At 38.1% G+C, this 23,996-nt stretch overlaps 1 protein-coding gene across 2 annotated transcripts in view; it reads right to left on the bottom strand.

The window, feature by feature from the left end:
* The window catches only part of LOC126195001 (rab3 GTPase-activating protein non-catalytic subunit), a 190,180-nt gene that overhangs the window by 49,996 nt on the left and 116,188 nt on the right, over positions 1 to 23,996 (bottom strand). For both annotated transcript variants that reach the window (XM_049933421.1, XM_049933422.1), the window contains exons 17-18: positions 7,192 to 7,313; positions 5,802 to 6,059 (exon numbers count right to left, since the gene is read on the bottom strand). In XM_049933421.1, the coding sequence (XP_049789378.1) occupies positions 5,802 to 6,059; positions 7,192 to 7,313 (380 nt within the window). The remainder of the gene's footprint in view (positions 1 to 5,801; positions 6,060 to 7,191; positions 7,314 to 23,996) is intronic.

Below are 23,996 nucleotides of genomic sequence, written 5' to 3'. Positions count from 1 at the left end.
GTGATGGGGCATTATCATGGAGCAATATGACTTTGTGTTGCCTTTTTCCATATTCTGGTCAGTTTTCATGTAATGCTCGATTTTAATTGACCATTTGCTGTTGGTAGCGATCAGTGAAACACAGATTTAATCTGCCAGGAAGTTTCATATCAGCGCACACTCTGCTGCAGAGGGAAAATCTTATTCTGGAAACATCCCCCAGGCTAAGATGGCTTGTGATGTAAGATGTAGAGTTATCAAAATAGCTACCTTAGACCATATTGCAAATAACAACACATTGTAAGAAGTAAATACCTGAACAATAATAAATTCGACTTCAGCAAATAAATTATATGAAACATGAACAACAGATGAAGGAAGGACAGCTGCTAGAAGTAACAGCACACTGATTCAATGGGAAGGAAGGAAGATTAACATTTAAGAGTCCTGTTGATGTTCAGGTCATGACCAGTGGAGTATATATGCTCAGCGAGGATGATCATGGCAAATGGAACGTGTAGTGGCTTTCTCGAAGGAACCACCTCAACATATGGCTGAAGTGGTTTAGGGAAACAACTTAAACCTAAACCAGAATGGCCAGAGAATGATGTGAACTGCACTACTCCTAAACATGAGTCAGCACTACTCCTAAACGTGAGTCTTGTGTGCTAATCACTGCATCCTCTTGCTCATCAAGTTTAGCTTCCATCCTATATGTAAGAGACAATTACCACAACAGTATCAGAAGAAAAGACAGGTCAAATTATTGGCTTTGCAGTTGAATAAAATATTTTCTCAATGATAACTTTAATTACAAAGAATCCTTTTGTGTCACTGATGTGGAAAATAATAATAATAATAATAATAATAATAATAATAATAATAAAGGCTACTGATGAAAATCTAGTTTGTTGTTAACATTTAGTTCTACAACTTTACATTTCCAGCTATTAAAGGGCCAAGCAAAACTGTCATTAACTGAGTGATGTGTGGCAAGGTATTGTGCCTTCATACTTATTTAGTGCAGTCTTCCTACTGAGAACTCTGCACACCACAATTTTCCCCATTTTGTATCAACACTGAATTCTCATATGCCAGAATGAACTGTTACATAGTTTGAGTGAAAACTTGGCTCATTACTGAAGTTAAAAACTACAATATTTAATATTCTTTTTGTCAGTCGGCCTCAGAGGATCTACATCAGCGTACGATGAATGACAGAAGGTACACTGTACCACTACTAGTCATTTCCCTTCCTATTTCACTTGCAAACAGGAGAGGAAAAACAATTGTCTATATGACTCTGCATGATGCCCAATTCCTCTACTCTTATGTTCGTGATCCTTACATGAAACATTTGATAGTGGCAGTAGGATCATTCTGCAGTTAGCTTCAAATGCTAGTTCTCTAAATTTTCTCAGTAGCATTCCTCAAAAAGAACCTCCCTTTCCCACCAAGGATCCCAATTTAAGTTCCAGAAGCATGTGTTGCTTAAACCTACTGAAAAAAAAAAATCTAGCAGTCTGTCTGAGAATTGTTTTGATGTGTTCCTTTAATCTGACCTGGTGGTAATTCTAAACACTCAAGCAGTACTCAAGAATGGGTCACATTTGTTTTCTATATGAGGTTGCCTTTACAGATGAACCACACTTTCCTAAAATCCTCCCAACAAACTATAAAGTTGACCATTTGTCTTTCTCACTGCAATCCTTAAATGTTCATCCCATTTCACATCGCTTTGCAACATTATCCCTTGATATTTAACCAACCTCACTGTGTTTTCCTACTCATTTGCATTAACTTACATTTTTCTACATTTAGAACTAACTGCCATTCCTCATACCAATGATGACATCTTCCCGTACACCACAACATCGTCAGCAAACAGCTACAGATTGCTGTTTACCCTGTCCATCAAATAATTTATGAATATGGAGATAATAGCAGTCCTATCACATTTCCCTGGGGCACTGCTGAAGACAGTCAAGGGCAACATACTTCCTTGAGAAGTCTTCACACCATTCTCTTATCTAGGAAGATATCCCATAACCTCATACCTTCATTAACAGCCTTTACCATAGCACTGTGTCAAACCCTTTCGGAAATACAGAAATATGGAATATGCTTGTTGTCCTTCATACAGAGTTTGTAAGATATTGTAAGAAAAGGGAAAGCTAAGTTTCACACGAGTGATACTTTCTAGAACCATGTAGATTCATGAACATAAGCTTTTTCATCTCAAGGAAACTTATTCAGGGTCTATAATATGTAGACAAGGAAAAAAAAATTCCAGATTTCCCAGTTAAAAATACACTTTTTCACAGGTGAAAAATACCCATTTTTCCAAGTGAAAATACACTTTCTCCTTGTTAAGTGACAATATACTTTCCCTAGTAACTGTAAAACATGTCAATCCTTTGAATGGTAAAGGTCTTTGATGCACAGTAACATGTACACTGCATATTTTCGTGTGATGAAAGTATAAATACGAATTCCATCAAACACAACATGTTAGTTTCCAAAACACTGAAATCAATATTGTGGTGTGCTTTTGTCAGCCAATCACAGCTCACGTCACTTTACCTTGCCAGCAAAATGACAGCAGATACTCAGAGCAGAGGACACGTGATGTAGTCCGCCAATAGCAACATCACTGTTAGATAGTGCAAACACACAAATACAAAAAGTTCATGGTTTAAATTAATATACATATAGCGTAGCTACAAAAAAGCTAAGCTTTCACATATCACATTGGTCTTTTTTTTACACATGTTACCCTTTAAGATATATCAAACACAAATATGCCATTAATATTTTAAATGATGACATAAATGTCTAGTCTTCTGGATCCAAAATTTTTCTATTTGGTTGATCCTCTAAGAGCCAAGTTTTGAATGAGAGTCAAACACACTGTGATTTAAGAAAGTCACTCCCCATTGGCACACATAACATAATTCATGTTCAGTAAAAGTAAATTTACTTTGGAAGTGTTGCTTCTCAACCACCATTTGCAATATTTTCCTGTGACCTGTTAGAAACAGGTTCATTTGAGCAGTTGCCAGAGAGCACCAGATCACAGGCGTTAACTGCTCATGCATACTTACAATGACGTTTGCAATATTTTCCTGCGACCTGTTAGAAACAGGTTCATTTGAGCAGTTGCCAGAGAGCACCAGATCACAGGCGTTACTGCTCATGCATACGTACAATGACGTAGAAAGCCTTTGCTTGGTGTTTGCTCCTACACTTTTCGCTGCATTTCTGTTTTGAATTTCATGTGTAGTGGGGCATCACGTGACCATGTGCGAAAGTCAGGCATGTTGTCTGATGGGGACATAGTGAGTTATTTTACTTAGGGCAACTAAACTTATCATATCCTACCCAGATAAGGAAAGCAAAACTAGAAATCATTCCTTGGTACAATATTCATTTCAAAACTAGACTCTACAACCGGAGTATCCTAATATTTTGCTATGTGCTGACTCTAATATAGACTTGTTTTTTTAATTTGTACTCCACAATACTGTTGTGTAGCATTTCCAATCAAAGTTTACATCCACACAACACTGGAAAGAGCTAGTAAGAAGGAATACAAATTCCTTGCAAAATAAAGTTGTTTGTACACACCAGAACTATGTACAATAAGCTTACCATAATTTTTAAAGCTGTATAAAAATTAATAAGGTTATTTGCAAAGCCAAGATACTGTATAATTGGCAGTTTATATTCTACACCAGGAGTAAATATAAAGGATTGTGGGCAGTTACAATGATATAACACGATGTGCTGCTCTTCTTTAATTTACTGAAGAATGGCATTCTGTAAGTTTAGACTATAAATGACAAATTAAGAAATAACGTCAAACTTAGAGGAGGTACCAGACAAGCGTTGAAACATATCTTATGACTGAAAAACATTGTGTTCCATGGAAGGTAGATATGTAAAATATTGCTAAAGTATTTTAGTGTGGTTTTTAGGAAGCTAATTTTGTTGGAGTACCATTACTGTATTATGTCACATTTGGTTCTTTAATATGGCACAATGCCGTAAGTGCCAGAAGATGACAACCAACATATGAAATTCAGCGAACAGTTGAAGCTAGCTAATATTGTGGAATGAAACATTTTTCAAATAAACTGACTGCCTCTGCAGAAAGATTAATAAAAGCCAAATTTCTTTAGTAAACCAACAAAAATAACTTCATTGTTCTGCAAAGGGATTAATACTTGATTGCCAATAATATGGAAATAAAAGAAAATCATAAAATTGAAACTAACAACATATTTTAGTCTCCTGTAATTATGTGAATGTATTTAAACTCATTTGATATCTTCAAACCACAAAAATCAATTTTGTTTTTATTTGACATGAGGGCTGTAAATGAAGAGAGAATGCAAAAACCAAAATGTAAACGCAGGTCACATAGAGACCACTCTCATCTACAACTCTGACTGCTCTGTGCATTCATGAATCTGGTAGCTTGAGCACATCAGAATTTTTTTTCCTGGGAGCATCTGCGTGCTTGCAGCTACTGCTTATACATTTAACAGCCACACTCCAGGCAGTAAGAAACAGGAGAAAACGCTAGTCATATGTGACTTCAACTCTGTGCATGTGCATGAGCCTGCTGGCAACTGCTTAAATGAACCTAATTTAAACAGTTAAGACACCACACTCATTGAAACCAGTTTGTTGTTACAAAATACTGAATGTCTTCATCCTAAAGGCTTTGACACATTTTGCTGTCAGCAGATGCTTGTGGGCGCATTGCATTTTTTTGTTGTAAATGACACATCTTCTTTGCAACTTAAGTTTTATATTGGCATTTTTCTCTTTCTTTGCAACTTAAGTTTTATATCGGCATTTTTCTCTCGTTCAATGTTTCATTACTGTATTATTATTATGCAGTAGGGGGCTCAGCTAAAATTCTTTGTTAAATTATCATTTCTTACCAGTCAAACTTACAAAAATTTAATTCAAAACTAAAACAATGAAAAATTCTTGAAATTCTAAAAAATTTCCAGGTTTTTCATGGTTTTCTTCCTGATGAAAAATTTCCCAGGTTTTTCCACGATTTCCCAGGGTGTATACATCCTGTTATTATGTTTGAACTAACACATTTAAGAACTCTGCAGCAAACCAATGTCGAGGACATTGGTCTCTAATTTTGCAGGTCAGTTCTTTTACCCTTCCTGCACACAGGAGTCACCTGCACTTTTTTCCAGTTGCCTGGGACTTTGCTTTGGGTGAGAGATTTTCAATAAAAGCAAGCTAAGTAAGGGGCCAATGCTGTAGCGTACTCTTCATAAAACTGAACTGGAATCCATCTGGACCTGGCAACTTATTTGTTTTCAACTCTTTCAGTTGCTTCTCTACACCAGGGATGCTTATTACTATGTCCTTCACACAAAAGTCTGTATGATGCTCAAATGACAGTATGTTTGTATGATCTTCCTGTGTGAACAATTTCTTAAACGCAAAATTTAAAATGTCAGCTTTCCTCTTGCATTTTCTATTGCCACACCAGATTGGTCAACAAGTGACTGCATAGCAGCCTTCGGGCAGCATAGTGATTTTACGTAGGACCAGAATTTTACCGGGTTCTCTGGTAGATCATTTGCTAAGGTATGGTGGCAGTAGCTTTGTATGCTTTGCACATTGATCTTTTTGTTCTCTCTGGAAAAAGAAAGTTCATTTATTATGGCATGTCAAGATGTTTCTTTTACACTTTGTTTCCCTTTACATAGTGGAACTTAACTGGTTCTGCTACATAACTCAAAAGATTAGTTAGAACAATAATACGCTTATGCTAGCCGACTCACCGAGTACCCTTAGCTGCCTCTCATCTGCGGCTGCAGCTTCCATCCCTGGATCAGCTTCTACTTTATCTCCTTCTGTGATTTGATGAGAGATGAGCCGCTCCTTTCGTGAAGGCATATCCTCGTCACTTAGAGGTGCTTGGGCTGCTGCACCTTGCTGTAATTCCAGTGCATCAAATTCTGCGTCCCTCAAATCCACTAGCGATGCTGCTTCCAGACCTGCTGAGCTTAGCCAGCGGGCGACTAGTTCTGAGATAGAGCCTAAGGAATGAATATCGTAACGAGAACTGAGTTCCAACTCAATACAAGCACATTTTGAAAACTGCTCTTCTCCTGACACAAAATACTTGAAGCAAAATAAAATTACCCAAAATCACACTTTTATTTAGAGTTTATCACATTCTTTCCTACATCACATAAGTTCTGATGAAACGTATGCTCTTTAGTTTATAAGTAAAAGAAATATATGCTGGTACTTCATTCAGGTACAGTAAACAGTCTACACCCTGTATAAACATTACCCCTCAATCTCTGCATAATTTCCAACATATGACATTACAACTGTTTATAACTATGTACATGCCCTTTGCTATTACACTGATACCACTTTCACGTAAATGTACTATAAATAAGTGCATGTTTTAGTATAGTAATAACAAATTTTTCTCAAGTTATGAATCAGCCATATTGAGGCAATTGCCTGCATATGAGTATTTCACTAAATCAGTGCATCTTCTGCATCAATCACTTTTTAACTGCCCAATAAATCTGGCTCAATATATTTCATGAGCATTAAAAAAGTTTTTATGTAGGCACCATAATTTGAAAGCATGCTACTGAAACACTGCATGTAGAAAGGTAACTAGTAAAGAGTTTTGGGCTGGCTTAATCAAATAATTATAATACATCCACAGTTAGTGTAATTTAAATTATTAAGTAAGATAAAAAATAATATTTTTTAATTTTTTATGGAGCAACTGAAGTGCAACATAGAAGCATCTACTCACAGCAACACAACACGTGGGTCCCCTTGTCCTGGTTTATGAGTAACCAGTCATTTCTTTTTAACCTTCCCCAACACATCCCTTTTTCCTACCCGAGGAAGGAACTTATAGTTCTAAAAGCTAGGATGCTATTGTGTAATTTTACTGTTATATGACAAAACTGAATATTTCATCTCCTGAAGTTAATGCATTACTGGCCAGTAGTTCTTTCTCATAATTTAATAGTTTTCTCAAATTAATTTTCCTTTTTTAAGCTAAGAATTACAATTAATCTCTTACATGAATCAACTAATTAGGAATCGAACACTGTGCAGTAGATTTTTCAGAGAAAATTCAGGACTAAAGGTAAAATCAAAGAGCCTTTCACAGAGAAGAACAAGCACACTCACCTTTTCCTTTTTCCAGAACATAATTAAGTGAAATTATGGGTTTGGTAAAGGGTAAGACTAGAAGACCCTTTCTAGGATTTCTCATAGCAGCTGCCAGTCCTTCATTAACAAGAGGTTTTTGCCTGAAAAAATAGCAACCCTTATAGAAACTACAACACTTAGAATTAAAAATGTCCACAAAGGCCGTGCACATAACAAAGTTCGCGGTCACTGTAACACAGAAAGAACAGTCTGAATGAATACTAACTCTAAGGATGAATAAGGTGTAATTTCAGCATGTGATGATTAGCCTGCAGGAAATGTCTCTGATATTGTGACATCTTGTCTACATGTTTTTATGAGCCATACGACTTTGCACACATTGTTGGCTCAAAGTTGGACCAATGTAATGGGTGCAGATCTGCCCATGTTGATGAGCCAAACACCATCAGTTATGGGCTGGACTGGTGGAATGTACATTATAACACTGGTTTATATTGTCCAGTAACCACAAAACCTCAGATTTTAAAGAGTATGTGTGTGTCAGAATTGACATGCTGATTGGCAAACTACAGCACTTTTTCATGATTTCTGCTTCAATCTGTTCTTTAGTATAGCAACATGTGTGTTAGATACTACCATCTTGTATGTTTTGAGGCCAATACCAAACATACATCTAGTGCGATGGTTGGGTCACTATCTACAATTCACTGTACAGTGCATGGCAGAGGGTACCCTGTACCATTACTAGTCATTTCCTTTCCTGTTCAACTTGCAAATAAAGTCAGGAAGCTGTCTATATGCCCCCATATGAGTCCTAATTTCTCATATCTTCGTGGTCCTTATGTGCAATGTATGTTGGAGGCAGTAAAATCATTCAGCAGTCAGCTTCAAATTCTGGTTCTCTAAATTTTCTCAATGGTGTTCCTTGAGAAGAACGTTGCCTTCCCTCCCAGAATTCCCATTTGAGTTCCCGAAGCATTTCCGTAACACCTACATGTTGTTCAAATCTACCAGTAACATATATAATAATCTAGCAGTCTTCCTCTGAATTGCTTCATCTTATTTTAATCCGATCTGGTACGGATCCCAAACACTTGAGAAGTAATCAAGAATGGGCCGTACTAGCATCCTATATGTGATCTCCTCTACAGATGAGCCATACTTTCCTAAAATTCTCGAATAAGCTGAAATCAACCATTCGCTTTCCCCACCAAAATCTTCACCTGTTCAATATTTTCATACAGGTGTGCAGCATTATGCTCAGGTACTTATATCACATGACTGTGTCAAGCAGGACACTACTAGTGCTGTATCCGAACATTATGCGTTTGTTTTTCCTGCTCATCTGCATTAACTTACATTTAGAGCTAGCTCCCATTCATCACACCAATTAGAAATTTTATGTAAGTGATCTTGTAACCTCACATAATCACTCAACTTCGACATATTACCACAGCATCATCAGCAAACAGCAGCAGGTTGCTGCCCACCTGCCTGCCAAATCATTTATGTATATAGAGGATAAAAGCGGTCTTATCACAGTTTCCGGGCATCTCCTGATGATACCCTTGTATCTGGCTAACACACTCTGTTGAGGACAACATACAGGGTTCTCCAACTTAAAAAGTCTTTGGGCCACTCACATATCTGTGAACTCATTCCAATGCTCGTACCTTAGTTAAAACCCTGCAATGGGGCTCTGCGTCAAATGTTTCCCTGAAATCTAGAAATACGGAATCTGCCTGTTACCCTTCATCCATAATTCACAGTATATCATGCGAGAACAGAGCAAGCTGAGTACCACACAAGCAATGATTTCTAAAACCATACTGATTCATGGATATAAACTTCTCTGTCTCAAGAAAGTTTATTATATTAGAATTAAGAATATGTTTATGGATTCTACAGCTAACAGAAGTTAGGGATAGTGGTCTGTAATTTGGCGGGTCTGTTCTTTTGCCCTTCTATTATACATGAGTCATCTCTGCTTTTTTTCAGTTGCTTGGGACTTTGCTCTGGTTGAGAGATTCACAATAAATGCAAGGTAGGTAAGGGGCCAATGCCATAGAGTACACTTTAAAAAACCAAATTGGGATTCCGTGCGGACCAGGTGACTTATTTGTTTTCAACTCTTGCTGTTGTCTACCTACGCAGGTATGCTTATTACTATGTCATCCATACAGGAGTCTGTTTGATGGTTAAACAACAGTATGCTTGTACTATTCTCCTGTGTGAATGATTACTTTTATGACAAATTTAAAACTTCGGCTTACGTTTCGGCATCTTCAACTGCCACAACACACTGGTAAACAAGTGACTGGATGGAAGCCTAAGAGCCACTTAGCGATATTGAATAGGACCAGAATTTTCTCGGTTTCTCTGCCAGACCTTTTGCTAAGGTATAACAGTGGTAGTAGTTGTATGCTTCACACACAGGTCTCTTCCGAAGACGCGTGAATCTCTACTAACCATTGCCTATCATTATTTAGGTGTTCCCTTTTGAACCGAGAGTGCAACAGCCTCTGATTCCTCAGCATTTTTGAATTTTGTAAAATCATGGTGAATCCTTTCCATCGTTAATCCACTTACTAAGCATAAATTTTCCAGACGATGATTAACAATCTGTTTAAACCTTGCCCATAACTCCTTTATGTCCATCTTACTGAAACTAAGTGATGTCAGTTAACCATGTAAATGAGACGCTGCTAAATGGACCCTTCTTAGTTTATTTATTAACTTTTGTAACAATAATTGCTATAATAACCTCAAGATCGCTAATCCCCATTTCTGTACTGACATTGTAGATAAGGTCTGCTTTATGTGTAGCTACAAGGTTTAAGATATTTCCATTGTGTGCGGGCTGATTAACTAGCTGCTAAAGACAGTTTCCTGAAAACGTGTTCAAAGGTACTTTGCACGATTGTATCTGTAGGCTACACAATGAATCCATAGACATTCCAGCCCATATTGGGTGGGTTAAAGTTGCCTCCAACTAGTATTGCATGATCTAGGTACTTGCGCGATATCGACCATAGACTCTCTTTGAATGATTCAAATTGTTCAAGTGGACTTGGGTGGCTGTAAAAAATCCAACAATTAACTTAGTTTCACCTACATCTGTTATACACAACCAGATAACTTCACTGTTTCACTCAACTTCGACCTCAGCAGAGACAAGGATTTTGCCAGCTACAGTGAACACACCCCCACCTATGGCCTCTAATCTGTCTTTCCAATATCCGTTCCATTACCCACTAAATATCTCAGAGCTTCCCACTTCAGGTTTCAGTCAGCTCTTGGTCCTAAAGAGTAATATGAGTGTGAGAACTTTCTTGGAGGGCAGTAAATTTGGGAACTTTGTTATGGATACTTTGACAATTTACTGATAAAATTTTGACATTCAAAGTGTTTTTACTCTGAACGCGGTTTGACTTACCTTGCTGTGTATGTCTGACTTAATTTGCAGCATATTGACTGCTGAATGCTCATCAGAGTACCACAAATTACCGCATAGCTTATGAAACCCTTATGTGTACTCCACAAGCACTCTGCTATCGAAGAAGCTGCTTCCGTTGTGTAGTGCACCCCTGATCTATTGATAGGTGTCCTACAAACCCTAACTAATAATGCTGATCTAGAAATCATAGCCAAGACTGTCACAGAGTCAATGAAGCCTTTGGTTGAGACCCTTCACATGACGCCAAAGCAAAAGGACCACGATCAGCTCGGGGAACAATGCTGCAAAAGGACCATGATCAACTCAAGGAACAATGCTGCAAAATGGTTATAATGTGTGAGCTCAACTCTCATATACAGAGGAAGTCCATGCTGTGTCCACTATATCAGGATGGGTATACAAACAGGGATACTGTTCCTTCTTCAGGCAACTCCACATTGCCATACTTCAGCAGGATATTATCTCACTCTGTGTGTCAAGGAATCTGCAAGGTTTCTTTGAAGACCAACATATACCACTGATTCCCAGACCTGAATGATTGTCTGAAGTTTCACCCATTGGACATGTAAGGCACTTGGTTGGTCAGTTCATCAGAGGTTTACAGCAACTACTGTTGACACTTTGTGGACCCACAAACAAACTGCATGACAGGAGCACATTTAGGCCCTCTCTGATTCATAGAAACTTTAGAGATTCTGATTGCAGCACATGGGGCTTCAGATCATTCTGAAGTTCCCAACAAGGAGCAAATTATATAATTTCATATGTGTGCTCTGGTAGTTTAGTTTTTGAATTTCTGTGGGTTAATTTAAAATAATAGACACAGTTTTCATGTTTTTGTTTGTGTCAGAAAGTAACAAATTTTGTGACATTTTACAAGTTCCTAACCATGAGCGAATTACTCAATCATCACCTGTGGGCTTTGGTAGTTTAGTTTTTGAATCTCTGCATGTTAATCTAATTTACTAGGTACAGTTCTTGCATTTTCCTTAGTGTCAACCGTAGAGATTCTTAGCATGTGTTGATGGTCATTTGTTTGTCAGTGTAGCGTAGTATTCCACCATCTTTAGTACGGATAGGGACTGCAATTGCTGTGAGTTGAGTTGGTGACGCTCTAGATACTATCTGTGGCTGACGCTGTCCCTCAGCCAGATGCAGTCACTTGTCCTGTCTCAAAGAAAACCATGCAGTCTGCAATATCTGGGCAGTCACAGAGGGTGGGATTAATGGTAGCTCCAATGTTAGGCATGTTATGAAGTCCCTTAATAACATGGTTGCCAGGAGGGGAAGAAAGCCAATGGCCACTCCGTATGCATACCATGTGAAACCATTCCAGATGTGGAATGGGTCCTGCTAGATGCCACGAAGAGCACAGGTTGCAGACAACTATCAGTGGTGGCTAATGTAAGTACCAATGATGTGTGTTGCTTTTGACCATAAGAGATTCTCTCTGGTTTCAAGTGAATATCAGAAATGGTGAAGGCTGCCCGTCTTGCTTGTGGAATGAAAGCAGAGCTCACCATTTGCAGCACAGTTGACAGGACTGATTGCGGACATCTGGTACAAAGCTGAGTGGAGGGTCTGAACCACAGCTCAGGCAGTTCTGCGACGGTATAGGCTGAGGATTTCTCGACTTGTGCTGTATGGTGGTTGGGTATCAGGTTCCCTAAATAGGTGAGGAGTTCATTAAACACAGGAGGTGGTTACATGGGTAGCTGGGAACTGTGTTTTTTGGACTGGACTGTTTTTTAGGTTAGAGGACCTCGGGGAAACACAGAAATGGCCTCAGTCTGAAAGGATGCAAGTCGAACACAGGAAGAACGTAGATCTTGGAACCATTGGTATAACAGTTGTAAACTGTTGTAGCTGTGTTGGGAAAGTAGCAGAGCTCCAAGCACTAACAGAAAGCACTGATGCCCAAATTGTTATGGGCACTGAAAGCTGGTGAAAGCTGGAGAGAAGTTCAGCTGAAACTTTTGAGAAGGACCTAATAGTGTTCAGAAAGGATAGGCTAAATACAGTTGGTGTTGCTGTGTTTGTTGCTGTTAGAAGTAGTTTAGCTTGTAGTGAAATTAATGTAGATGGTTAGTGTGGGTAGAGGTCATTCTTGGCGACCAGAATAAAATAATAATTTGATCCTTGTACCGACATCCCAACTCAGATGATGTAACTGCTGAAAGGTTCAAAGAAAACTTGAGTCTAATTTCAAGCATGTTCCCATTTATACAATAACAGTTGGTGGTGACTTCAACTGACCCTCGATATGCTGATGAAAATTTATGTTTAAGTCCAGAGGTACGCATAAAACATGACCCCAAATTGTGCTAAATGCATTCTCTGAAAATTATTTTGAACAATTACTTTATGAGCTCACTTGAATAGTGAATGGTTGTGAAAACACACTTGACCTCCTAGCAACAAATAATCCTGAGCTGATCAAAACAGATACAAGCATTAGTGGACATAGCATTGCCACAGCAAGACAGAATACCACAGGTTCCAAATCCACAAAAAGTAAACTTAAAATACATATATTTGTAAAAAGCAAATAAAAATTCACTTGATGCCTCGCCTCCCTGAGAGACAATCTCCACTCCTTTGAAATTAACAATGTAAGTGTAAACCAGATGCAGCTTCAGTTCAAAGAAATAGGATTGACAGCAGTTGAGGGATTTATACAAAATAAATTAAGAAACAACAGAGCTGATCCCCCCAAGGTATACAAAACAGGTCAGAACACTATTGTAGGAACAACGAAAAAAGCATGGAAAATTTACATGAATGCAAAACCCCAAGTAGCCTGAAATTTAGTGCAGACTTCAATGTGAGATGCTTATAACAGTTTCCACAGCAAAATTTTGTCTTGAAACATGGCAGAAAACTTCAAGAGATTCTGGACGTATGTATAGTATACTAGAGGCAAGACGTAATCAATGCCTTCCCTGCAAGATAGCAATGGGAATATTATCAATGACAGTGCTGCTAAGGCAGAATTACTAAACACAGTCTTCCCAAATTCCTTCACCAAAGAAGATGAAGAAAATACTCCAGAATTTGAATCAAAAACAGCTGCCAACACGAGTAACTTGTAAGTAGGCAGGCTCGAAGTACTGAAGCAACTTAAATCATTTAACAAAAGCAACTCTTTCAGTCCATATTGTACATCAATTAGATTCCTTTCAGAGTATGCTGATGCAATAGCTCCATACTTAAAAATTGTATACAACCGCTCACTTGAAGAAAGATCCATACCCAAAAACTGGAAAATACAGAGGTCACACCAATATTCAAGAAAGGCAATAGGAGTAATCCACTAAATTACAGGCCAATATCATTGATGTCGATATTCAGCAGTGTTTTGGAACATACATTGTGTTTGAACAATATGAATTACCTTGAAGAGAATGACCTACTCACATGTAATCAACACGGATTTAGAAAACATTGTTCTTGTGAAACAAAACTAGGTCTTGACTCACACAAAGTGCTGAGTGCTATCAACAAAGGATTTTAAATTGATTCCATATTTCTAGATTTCCAGAAGGCTTTTGATACCTTACCTCACAGGCAGCTTGTAATCAAAATGTGTGCTTATGGAATAATGTACCCAGTTATGTGACTGGATTCGTGATTTCCTGTCAGAGAGGTCACATTTGTAGTAATTGATGGAAAGACATAGAGTGGAACAGAAATGGTTTGCTGTGTTCCCTCCTTATCATGTATAAGTGATTTAGGAGACAATCTGAGCAGTTGTCTTATGTTGTCTCCACGTGATGCTGTCATTTATCGTCTAGTAAAGTAATCAGAAGAACAAAATCAATTGAAAAATGATTTAGGTAAGATATCTGTATGATGCAAAAATTGGTAATTGACACTAAATAATGAAAAGTGTGACATCATCCACATGAGTGGTAAAAGGAATCTGTTAAACTACAGAACATGATAAATCAATCAAATATAAATTCTGTAAAGTCAACTAAATACCTAGGAATTACTATTACAAACATCTTGAACTGGAAATGACACATAGAAAATATTGTGGTTGGTTGGTTGATTGATTTGGGGGAGGGGACCAAACACCGCGGTCATCAGTCCCATTGGGTTATGGAAGAATGGGGAAGGAAGTCGGCCGTGCTCTTTCAGAGGAACCATCCTGGCATTTGCCTGAAGTGATTTAGGGAAATCACATAAAACCTAAATCAGGATGGCCAGATGCGAGTCTGAACTGTCGTTCTCCTGAATGCGAAGCAGTGTGCTAAGAATTTTGTGGTCAGGGCAAACCAAGGACTACATTTTATTGTCAGAACACTTAGATGCTAGCCATTAGGACAATCTCACAATTTGGAGACATAAATGTCATGAAGTCCACATACTTTGCATACTTCCACTCCATTATGTGTTATGGCACCATGTTCTGGGGCAATTCACCCTCATCTAAAAAAATCTTCCTCATGCAGAAAAAAGTAGTCCGTATAACGCGCAGAGTCCCCCCGAGAACCTCCTGCCGTACGCTCTTTAAAAAACTTGGAATACTTTCCACAACCTGTCAGTATATTTTTTCCCTAATGAGTTTCTTGGTTGATAATCCTGCCCACTATGAAACCAATGAAAGCTTCCATTATCACAATACAAGAAAGAAGGCTGACCTCCACTTTGAACTAAAAAGTTTAACTCAGGTACAGAAAGGAGTGCATTACTCCAGTGTCAAAATATTTAACTTATTACCGAGCTATATAAGAAGTCTACGTAGTAACAGTGCATCATTCAAAAACAATCTAAAGACGTATTTAATCGAGAAAACGTTTTACTCACTTGATGAATACTTCAACAGAGAAAAGTAGTCTTTGTATGTATTTATATTTACAGTTGTTTGTTTATGTTTGTTTTGTTCCTATTTGTAACCATATACTTACTGTGACAAAAAGGCTTTTGCAATTTGATAAACTTTGCATAATGTATTATTCCTACAACTTTATTTTAGTTTGTTATTATTTTTGCAAGTATTATGTAATTTATGTCTAGTTCTGCTCTTGTAAACTAATTGATACCATGGTCTGTGAACATATATTACTCAAGTCGTTCTACATCTTAGTGTCATATGCATAACAGGATCTATGGAATTTGTAGATAAATACATAAATCTACTAAAGAGACTGCCTACACTGTGCTTGTCCGTCCTCTTTTTGAGTACTGCTGTATGCCAGGCACCTAAGTGTGATCTGCTGGGTAGCGATGTACATGTAGAAATCACTTCAGGGAAATGTCAAGCTGACTCAGTTGAGGAATCCACCTGTTATTCCTTCCTGCACTGTCCAACATCTGAGATAATTCTCAACCCATAATGATCTCAACATTGACAAGATTTTAATCCCTAAGCTGCCGTGCGCTTCACACTGGTTTGCAGAGCATGGATATAGATGTAGAAGAGTCCTTTCTGCACCAATGTGGGTAACATTTGAGCTGCTAAATGGATCCCATGCTTTCACCCAAGTAACTGTTTGGTATTGTGACAAATGTTATCAACTTCTGACAAAACTAGGTATCAATTATGTTCAATTATATGGGAAAGATTGTGCCCCACAACCATGATGTAATCCTAGACAGAAAGAAAGCAAGCATTGGTCATAATGTCATCTGTCTTTTTTATTGTATTGTACCTCTAGATTTCAACTGATATGCAGCTATCATCAGTACATTTTAAGTAGTCATGTAGTTTGAACATAGTTATAATGACACACTTTCCAATCTAACTCAGGCATATACAAACATTAGTCCTTTCCTGTGCATGCCTGAGTTACAAAGGAATGTGTATCATTACAATTGAGGTGTTCTCTGGAACAGCAATTTAATTGCAATATATAGAAATCGAGATACAGAGCATCAAATATTTGACGTCATGTTTCCATTCATTTCACTCCCTCATATATGGATGAAACTTCAATCAAATAGAAATGACGTATTGTTGTTTCAGAATAAATGATGCGATAATGTACTTCATACAACTTACATATTGATCTGAAGTGATAATACAGTACCACACTCAAGCTGTTCTTCCATAGATCATGAACAAGAGGACGTTTTCCATATTTGACTATTAAACAGACGTTAAATCTGAAAGTAGTGTAATCAGACCTTAACGAACAAAATACATTTTTATTTGACAAACATAATCAGATTTCAAAGCAACAGTAGACTGTAAAAGTGTTCCTGAAGGCATTATATATAGCAACGAACATAACATATAATAATCCTCCTTAAAACCCTAGTATTAACATAACCATCCACAAAGTGAAAGACATGCATATATTCAGTACATACATATACAGGGTGTCCCAGCTATCTTGTCCACCCAAAATATCTCTGGAACAATAACAGCTATTGGAAAACGACTTTCACCGGTATCAATGTAGGGCTGGGGCCCATGAATGTACATATTTGGAAACATTCTAAAACGAAAGCATATGTGTTTTTTAACACAAACTTATGTTTTTTTAAATGGACCTCCTGTAGTTTTTCTTCAGCAATCCATAGCATGACAAAGCACATACACAATGGTGTTGATTGCATCGCAATATTCCCATTACATCCAGAGATATTAAGACGCAAAGTTAACGCTTGAAACACCCGACATGCGCTGCTAGCGCACATCCTGAGGCTCAGGAGTGAACCCCATGCTGCCCGTAATCGCGATGTGATTGACATGCGTAATCACACTTCCATACTTATCAAGAGGTCCGAAACGAATAATACGGTCTGCTGCGCGATTACGGGCAGTATGGGGTTCACGCCTGAGCCTCAGGACGTGCGCTAGCAGCGCATGTCGGGTGTTTCAGGCGTCAACTTCGAGTCTCGATATCTCGGGATGTAATGGGAATATTGCGATGCAATCAACGCCATTGTGTATGTGCTTTGTCATGCTATGGATTGCTGAAGAAAAAATATAGGAGGTCCATTTAAAAAAACATAAGTTTGTGTTAAAAAACACATATGCTTTCGTTTTAGAACGTTTCCAAATATGTACATTCATGGGCCCCAGCCCTACATTGATACCAGTGAAAGTCGTTTTCCAATAGCTGTTATTGTTCCAGAGATATTTTGGGTGGACAAGATAGCTGGGACACCCTGTATAGAACACAACATCTTCCTCAACAATGATCTGCAACAGTCTATGCATGGTTACTGGTGATCATGTGTTTGTTTTGCATCCTGAGCAGTCATTGTCTGTTGCAGATGCATTAACTATTGACAATATTCTTCAGAATTTCTGCATTGTTGTCTCAAAGGAACTTGAGTAGTGTTAAGATATCTTTCTTCTTTGCATCTGTTATACCAGGACGATAGATCTTTACCACTGCTATGTCCATCTTCCATATTGACAATGTACATCCTCGTTTCTTTATTTGGTAAGGACCGAATGTTCCTGCATATGTGAATGAGACGGAAATGCATTTCCACTGTAAAACAAAATTACATATTTCTGAATTCCAAATAGTGTCTTTTTTGTGCCATTTCATGGTGACAAAGCTGATTCCCAGTCCTCAGTAATGTCCACTCCTTTCACCACCTCGAAGGGTACTGGACTTTTTCTGCAGCTCTGAAACATATTGGCACATATTCTCAATGTTTTCAATATTCCTTAGCATTTTTCCATATAGGCTGAAGTTATGGTCACATTGACTGTATGAGTGTCTCCAAACTGGAAATACGTGTTGTTTGCTTATATTGTTTGATTCTGAAAGCCAAGTACAACATTGTACCACCATCATATTTTTATTCTACCCTCCACATGAATCCAATAGAAGTATAGTCTTACTATGGTTTGGCTCCTGGAGTTTCCTACTTATGAAGCCATATAAAAAGGAACAAACAGAACTTGAATCTTTTTTAGCTGAACCTTCAGGAAACCAATAAAATGTACTTGATTGGTCATTGTAACAGTGAACATTAATTACACAGAGCCACAGTAGCCTCTTATATAATTGCGCAGTAATGCTCAGTTTAGGCAGAGGCAGGTTCTGTGCGTAATCAAACTCGAACACTAAGGGATCTGTGATGTCAAGTTTGCCTGACGTCAATTACTTGTCCTTGAGTTTATTGTACTCCACAACCTTTAGTATGTGTTCTTCATATTATGAAGATCATTTGGATTGACAATATAACTTCACACTCCTGGTAGAAATTCACATGTATCAGTTCTTGGTTTTTGAAATGAATACAAACTATTTTCCCTAAAGAACTTATGATAAGTTTTATGCTTCATCCGGAGTACCATACTCATTTCATGGAGAAAATGATCTCTGAAAGATGTGAATAATTTTGCAACATTAAGGTCAGGATTGTCAAAATGTTTCCTTTTGGACTTGCCTTAACAATAATGCGATGGTTTAGAAGGAAACTGGTCTCAGTGAGAGCGAATCATGTCCCAAACTTCTGTACCAATTTTATGCAGTCTGTTGCTGTGTTTCTCGCTTTTGCCTTCTACTGTAAGAGCAACAGCACTGAATGCCTTTAGAACTGTTTTCAAATTTGCAAGATACTTTGGAATAGGGATTTACAGACTACTGTCTCGTTATTGTTGCATCTTAAGATTATAGTTCTTGTCACCTAAGGCCCAAATTCGTTCATGGATCTGTTCCTGATCTGTTGGGCATACTTTTACATAGCATTCCTTTGGGTAACATATCTTAGTGACTGCAAATTTCTTAGAACAGACCGTTTTTAGTGAAATATAGCACTGCCCTGAATTCTCTTCTTCTTTGCGACCTCTTTCTTCCACTTCCTTTTCTGAATTTTATGTTTCCTTCCAATTAGGTGGTTCTCATAATCACACTCTGTTCTGCATATACTATCACAATCACTTGCCATACTTTGTTTACAGTCACTATTTACTTCCTATGTGATGTTGGCAAACATAAATTCCATGACACAGATATCCCACCTCTGACAAATATGTCTCAGCACAGTGCACACGCAACACTGGTACGAGCAGTGTGGAAGTTGTCTACTTGCTGCAGCGGTTGGTGGAACGACTTGGAGCGGCATGGTCATCAAATGTTTCTAGAGAGCGCTGTGTCTGTTGCAGAGTAATAATAATTTATATGAGCACAAAGACTGGTTTGTATAAATGCAGTTACTGCAGGAACAGAGAAAATGACTTAATGGGCATTAAGTTGTTTTTCCAGGGAACGCCTCAATTATGTTCAGTCTACATGGATACTTATAATACACTGATGATAGATGCACATTCAGCTGAAATCTGGATTGTCACTGCAAGAAAAAAGACACGAGATTATGACAGATGCAAATGTTCTTTCTACAATGAACTATCAATAAATTTACATGGCCAAACTTTCACGATAGTTAGTATACCTCTTACATGAAATGGATTCATTAAGTATTTGTAAATGATCCGGTACAAGTAAACAAACCTGATGTTTATTCAGATGAATGATAAATTATTTATTATTTCTGATTAAGAGGCAATGCGGGTAAGCTACTACAAACAGCTTAGTGAATGCATTATTGTGGCCAAGATAGATACGAAGCCCACACCTACTACAGTAGTACAAGTTTACATGCCAACTAGCTCTGCAGATGACGAAGAAATTGAAGAAATGTATGATGAAATAAAAGAAATTATTCAGATAGTGAAGGGAGACAAAAATTTAATAGTCATGGGTGACTGGAATTCGAGTGTAGGAAAAGGGAGAGAAGGAAACGTAGTAGGAGAATATGGATTGGGGCTAAGAAATGAAAGAGGAAGCCGCCTGGTAGAATTTTGCACAGAGCACAACTTAATCATAGCTAACACTTGGTTTAAGAATCATGATAGCAGGTTGTATACATGGAAGAACCCTGGAGATACCAAAAGGTATCAGATAGATTATATAATGGTACGACAGAGATTTAGGAACCAGGTTTTAAATTGTAAGACATTTCCAGGGGCAGATGTGGATTCTGACCACAATCTATTGGTTATGACCTGTAGATTAAAACTGAAGAAACTGCAAAAAGGTGGGAATTTAAGGAGATGGGACATGGATAAACTGAAAGAACCAGAGGTTGTACAGTGTTTCGGGGAGAGCATAAGGGAACAATTGACAGGAATGGGGGAAAGAAATACAGTAGAAGAAGAATGGGTAGCTTTGAGGGACGAAGTAGTGAAGGCAGCAGAGGATCAAGTAGGTAAAAAGACGAGGGCTAGTAGAAATCTTTGGGTAACAGAAGAAATATTGAATTTAATTGATGAAAGGAGAAAATATAGAAATGCAGTAAATGAAGCAGGCAAAAAGGAATACAAACGTCTCAAAAATGAGATCTACAGGAAGTGCAAAATGGCTAAGCAGGCATGGCTAGAGGACAAATGTAAGGATGTAGAGGCTTATCTCACTAGGGGTAAGATAGATACTGCCTACAGGAAAACTAAAGAGACCTTTGGAGATAAGAGAACCACTTGTATGAACATCAAGAGCTCAGATGGAAACCCAGTTCTAAGCAAAGAAGGGAAAGCAGAAAGGTGGAAGGAGTATATAGAGGGTCTATACAAGGGCGATGTACTTGAGGACAATATTATGGAAATGGAAGAGGATGTAGATGAAGATGAAATGGGAGATACGATACTGCGTGAAGAGTTTGACAGAGCACTGAAAGACCTGAGTCGAAACAAGGCCCCCGGAGTAGACAACATTCCATTGGAACTACTGACGGCCTTGGGAGAGCCAGTCCTGACAAAACTCTACCATCTGGTGAGCAAGATGTATGAAACAGGCGAAATACCCTCAGACTTCAAGAAGAATACAATAATTCCAATCCCAAAGAAAGCAGGTGTTGACAGATGTGAGAATTACCGAACAATCAGTTTAATAAGCCACAGCTGCAAAATACTAACACGAATTCTTTACAGACGAATGGAAAAACTAGTAGATGCCGACCTCGGGGAAGATCAGTTTGGATTCCGTAGAAATACTGGAATACGTGAGGCAATACTGACCTTACGACTTATCTTAGAAGAAAGATTAAGGAAAGGCAAACCTACGTTTCTAGCATTTGTAGACTTAGAGAAAGCTTTTGACAATGTTGACTGGAATACTCTCTTTCAAATTCTAAAGGTGGCAGGGGTAAAATACAGGGAGCGAAAGGCTATTTACAATTTGTACAGAAACCAGATGGCAGTTATAAGAGTCGAGGGACATGAAAGGGAAGCAGTGGTTGGGAAGGGAGTAAGACAGGGTTGTAGCCTCTCCCCGATGTTATTCAATCTGTATATTGAGCAAGCAGTAAAGGAAACAAAAGAAAAATTCGGAGTAGGTATTTAAATCCATGGAGAAGAAATAAAAACTTTGAGGTTCGCCGATGACATTGTAATTCTGTCAGAGACAGCAAAGGACTTGGAAGAGCAGTTGAACGGAATGGATGGTGTCTTGAAGGGAGGATATAAGATGAACATCAACAAAAGCAAAACGAGGATAATGGAATGTAGTCGAATTAAGTCGGGTGATGTTGAGGGTATTAGATTAGGAAATGAGACACTTAAAGTAGTAAAGGAGTTTTGCTATTTGGGGAGCAAAATAACTGATGACGGTCGAAGTAGAGAGGATATAAAATGTAGACTGGCAATGGCAAGGAAAGCGTTTCTGAAGAAGAGAAATTTGTTAACATCGAGTATAGATTTAAGTGTCAGGAAGTCTTTTCTGAAAGTATTTGTATGGAGTGCAGCCATGTATGGAAGTGAAACATGGACGGTAAATAGTTTGGACAAGAAGAGAATAGAAGCTTTCGAAATGTGGTGCTACAGAAGAATGCTGAAGATTAGATGGGTAGATCACATAACTAATGAGGAGGTACTGAATAGGATTGGGGAGAAGAGGAGTTTGTGGCACAACTTGACGAGAAGAAGGGATCGGTTGGTAGGACATGTTCTGAGGCATCAAGGGATCACCAATTTAGTATTGGAGGGCAGCATGGAGGGTAAAAATCGTAGGGGGAGACCAAGAGTTAAATACACTAAGCAGATTCAGAAGGATGTAGGTTGCAGTAGGTACTGGGAGATGAAGAAGCTTGCACAGGATAGAGTAGCATGGAGAGCTGCATCAAACCAGTCTCAGGACTGAAGACCACAACAACAACAAAACAAGAGGCAAATAATAATAATAATAATAATAATAATAATAATAATAATAATAATAATAATAATAATAATAATGGGGAATGGGACCATGTGATTGTGATGCGCAATGCATGCATAAAATCATTAACGTGGTCCATAATTAATTCAATTTTGGAGGAAAAGTCTAGAAAAAATGCTGATGAGCTGTTGCTTGTTCTTACAGTTAAAAATAAAGTCTGTGAGGGATATGATAAGGAATACAATATAATAATAATTGTTGTTGTTGTTGTTGTTGTTGTTGTTTGAGTCATCACACGTAAGGCTGAAATGACAACATTTCTAAATTCCTGTGATAGCTATACTCTTTCATTTCAGCATAACTACTGCAGCCAACATTATCAATGATCTGTCTTGAATACTCATAGCTACAGTTGCACCAGTAATGCTTTCCTGCAACCATCACTTGTACTGTAGTTTTTAAAATTTTACATTTTAATACATGCTCAATGGTTCCATTTCCTTGATTGACAAAATTCTTTATTAAGATTTGTTTCTCCCTGGCTCGTAGCAATAAATCTTCACTCCTTACTTGCTCATTCCATCTTATCTTCAAGAGCCTCCAGTACCATCATGTCCTGAGGACTTCTAATCATTTCATTATTGTGTTACCGACTGGAAATATGAGGCATGTCTGAGAAGTAGGTACTGTTTTGGTAAAAACTCATAACAACATTTTTAAAGCAAAATTTATTTTTGCAAGAAATAGCATTTCTTAAACTATTTTTTCTACATAGTTGCCACCATTGTTCAGACATCTGTCATACAAGGAAACCACTTTTTTGTGCCCTCCAGTGAAGACAGCCACTGCTGAACACCGTTTTTTGTGTCAATTTGTGCTTGTTGAGTCCCTTCCCAGAGGTGAAACCATCAATGCAGTATGATGCTCTGAAATTACTGAGAAAACGTCAGCACACAATTTAAAACACAAGGCGTAGAATGCTCAGTCAAGGTACTATGTTGCCTTATGACAGCACACATCCCCATTCTAGTGGTGGTTCTAGAAACTTTATTCAGCAATTCGGTTGGGAGAATTTTGATCACCCGCTGTACAGCCCCAATCTCGCACCTTCTGACTCACTCATTCTTGAACATCGAGCACTATTTTGGAGGAAGACGCTTTGACAGCAATGACAATGCAAAAAATGGTGTTCGGCAGAGACTGTCGTAAGAGGTGGCATCTTTCTATGAAAAAGGCATAGA

The sequence above is a fragment of the Schistocerca nitens genome, chromosome 7, assembly GCF_023898315.1.
Source record: "Schistocerca nitens isolate TAMUIC-IGC-003100 chromosome 7, iqSchNite1.1, whole genome shotgun sequence".
Taxonomy (NCBI): Eukaryota; Metazoa; Arthropoda; class Insecta; order Orthoptera; family Acrididae; genus Schistocerca; species Schistocerca nitens.
This window is presented reverse-complemented; position numbering and strand designations above follow the sequence as displayed.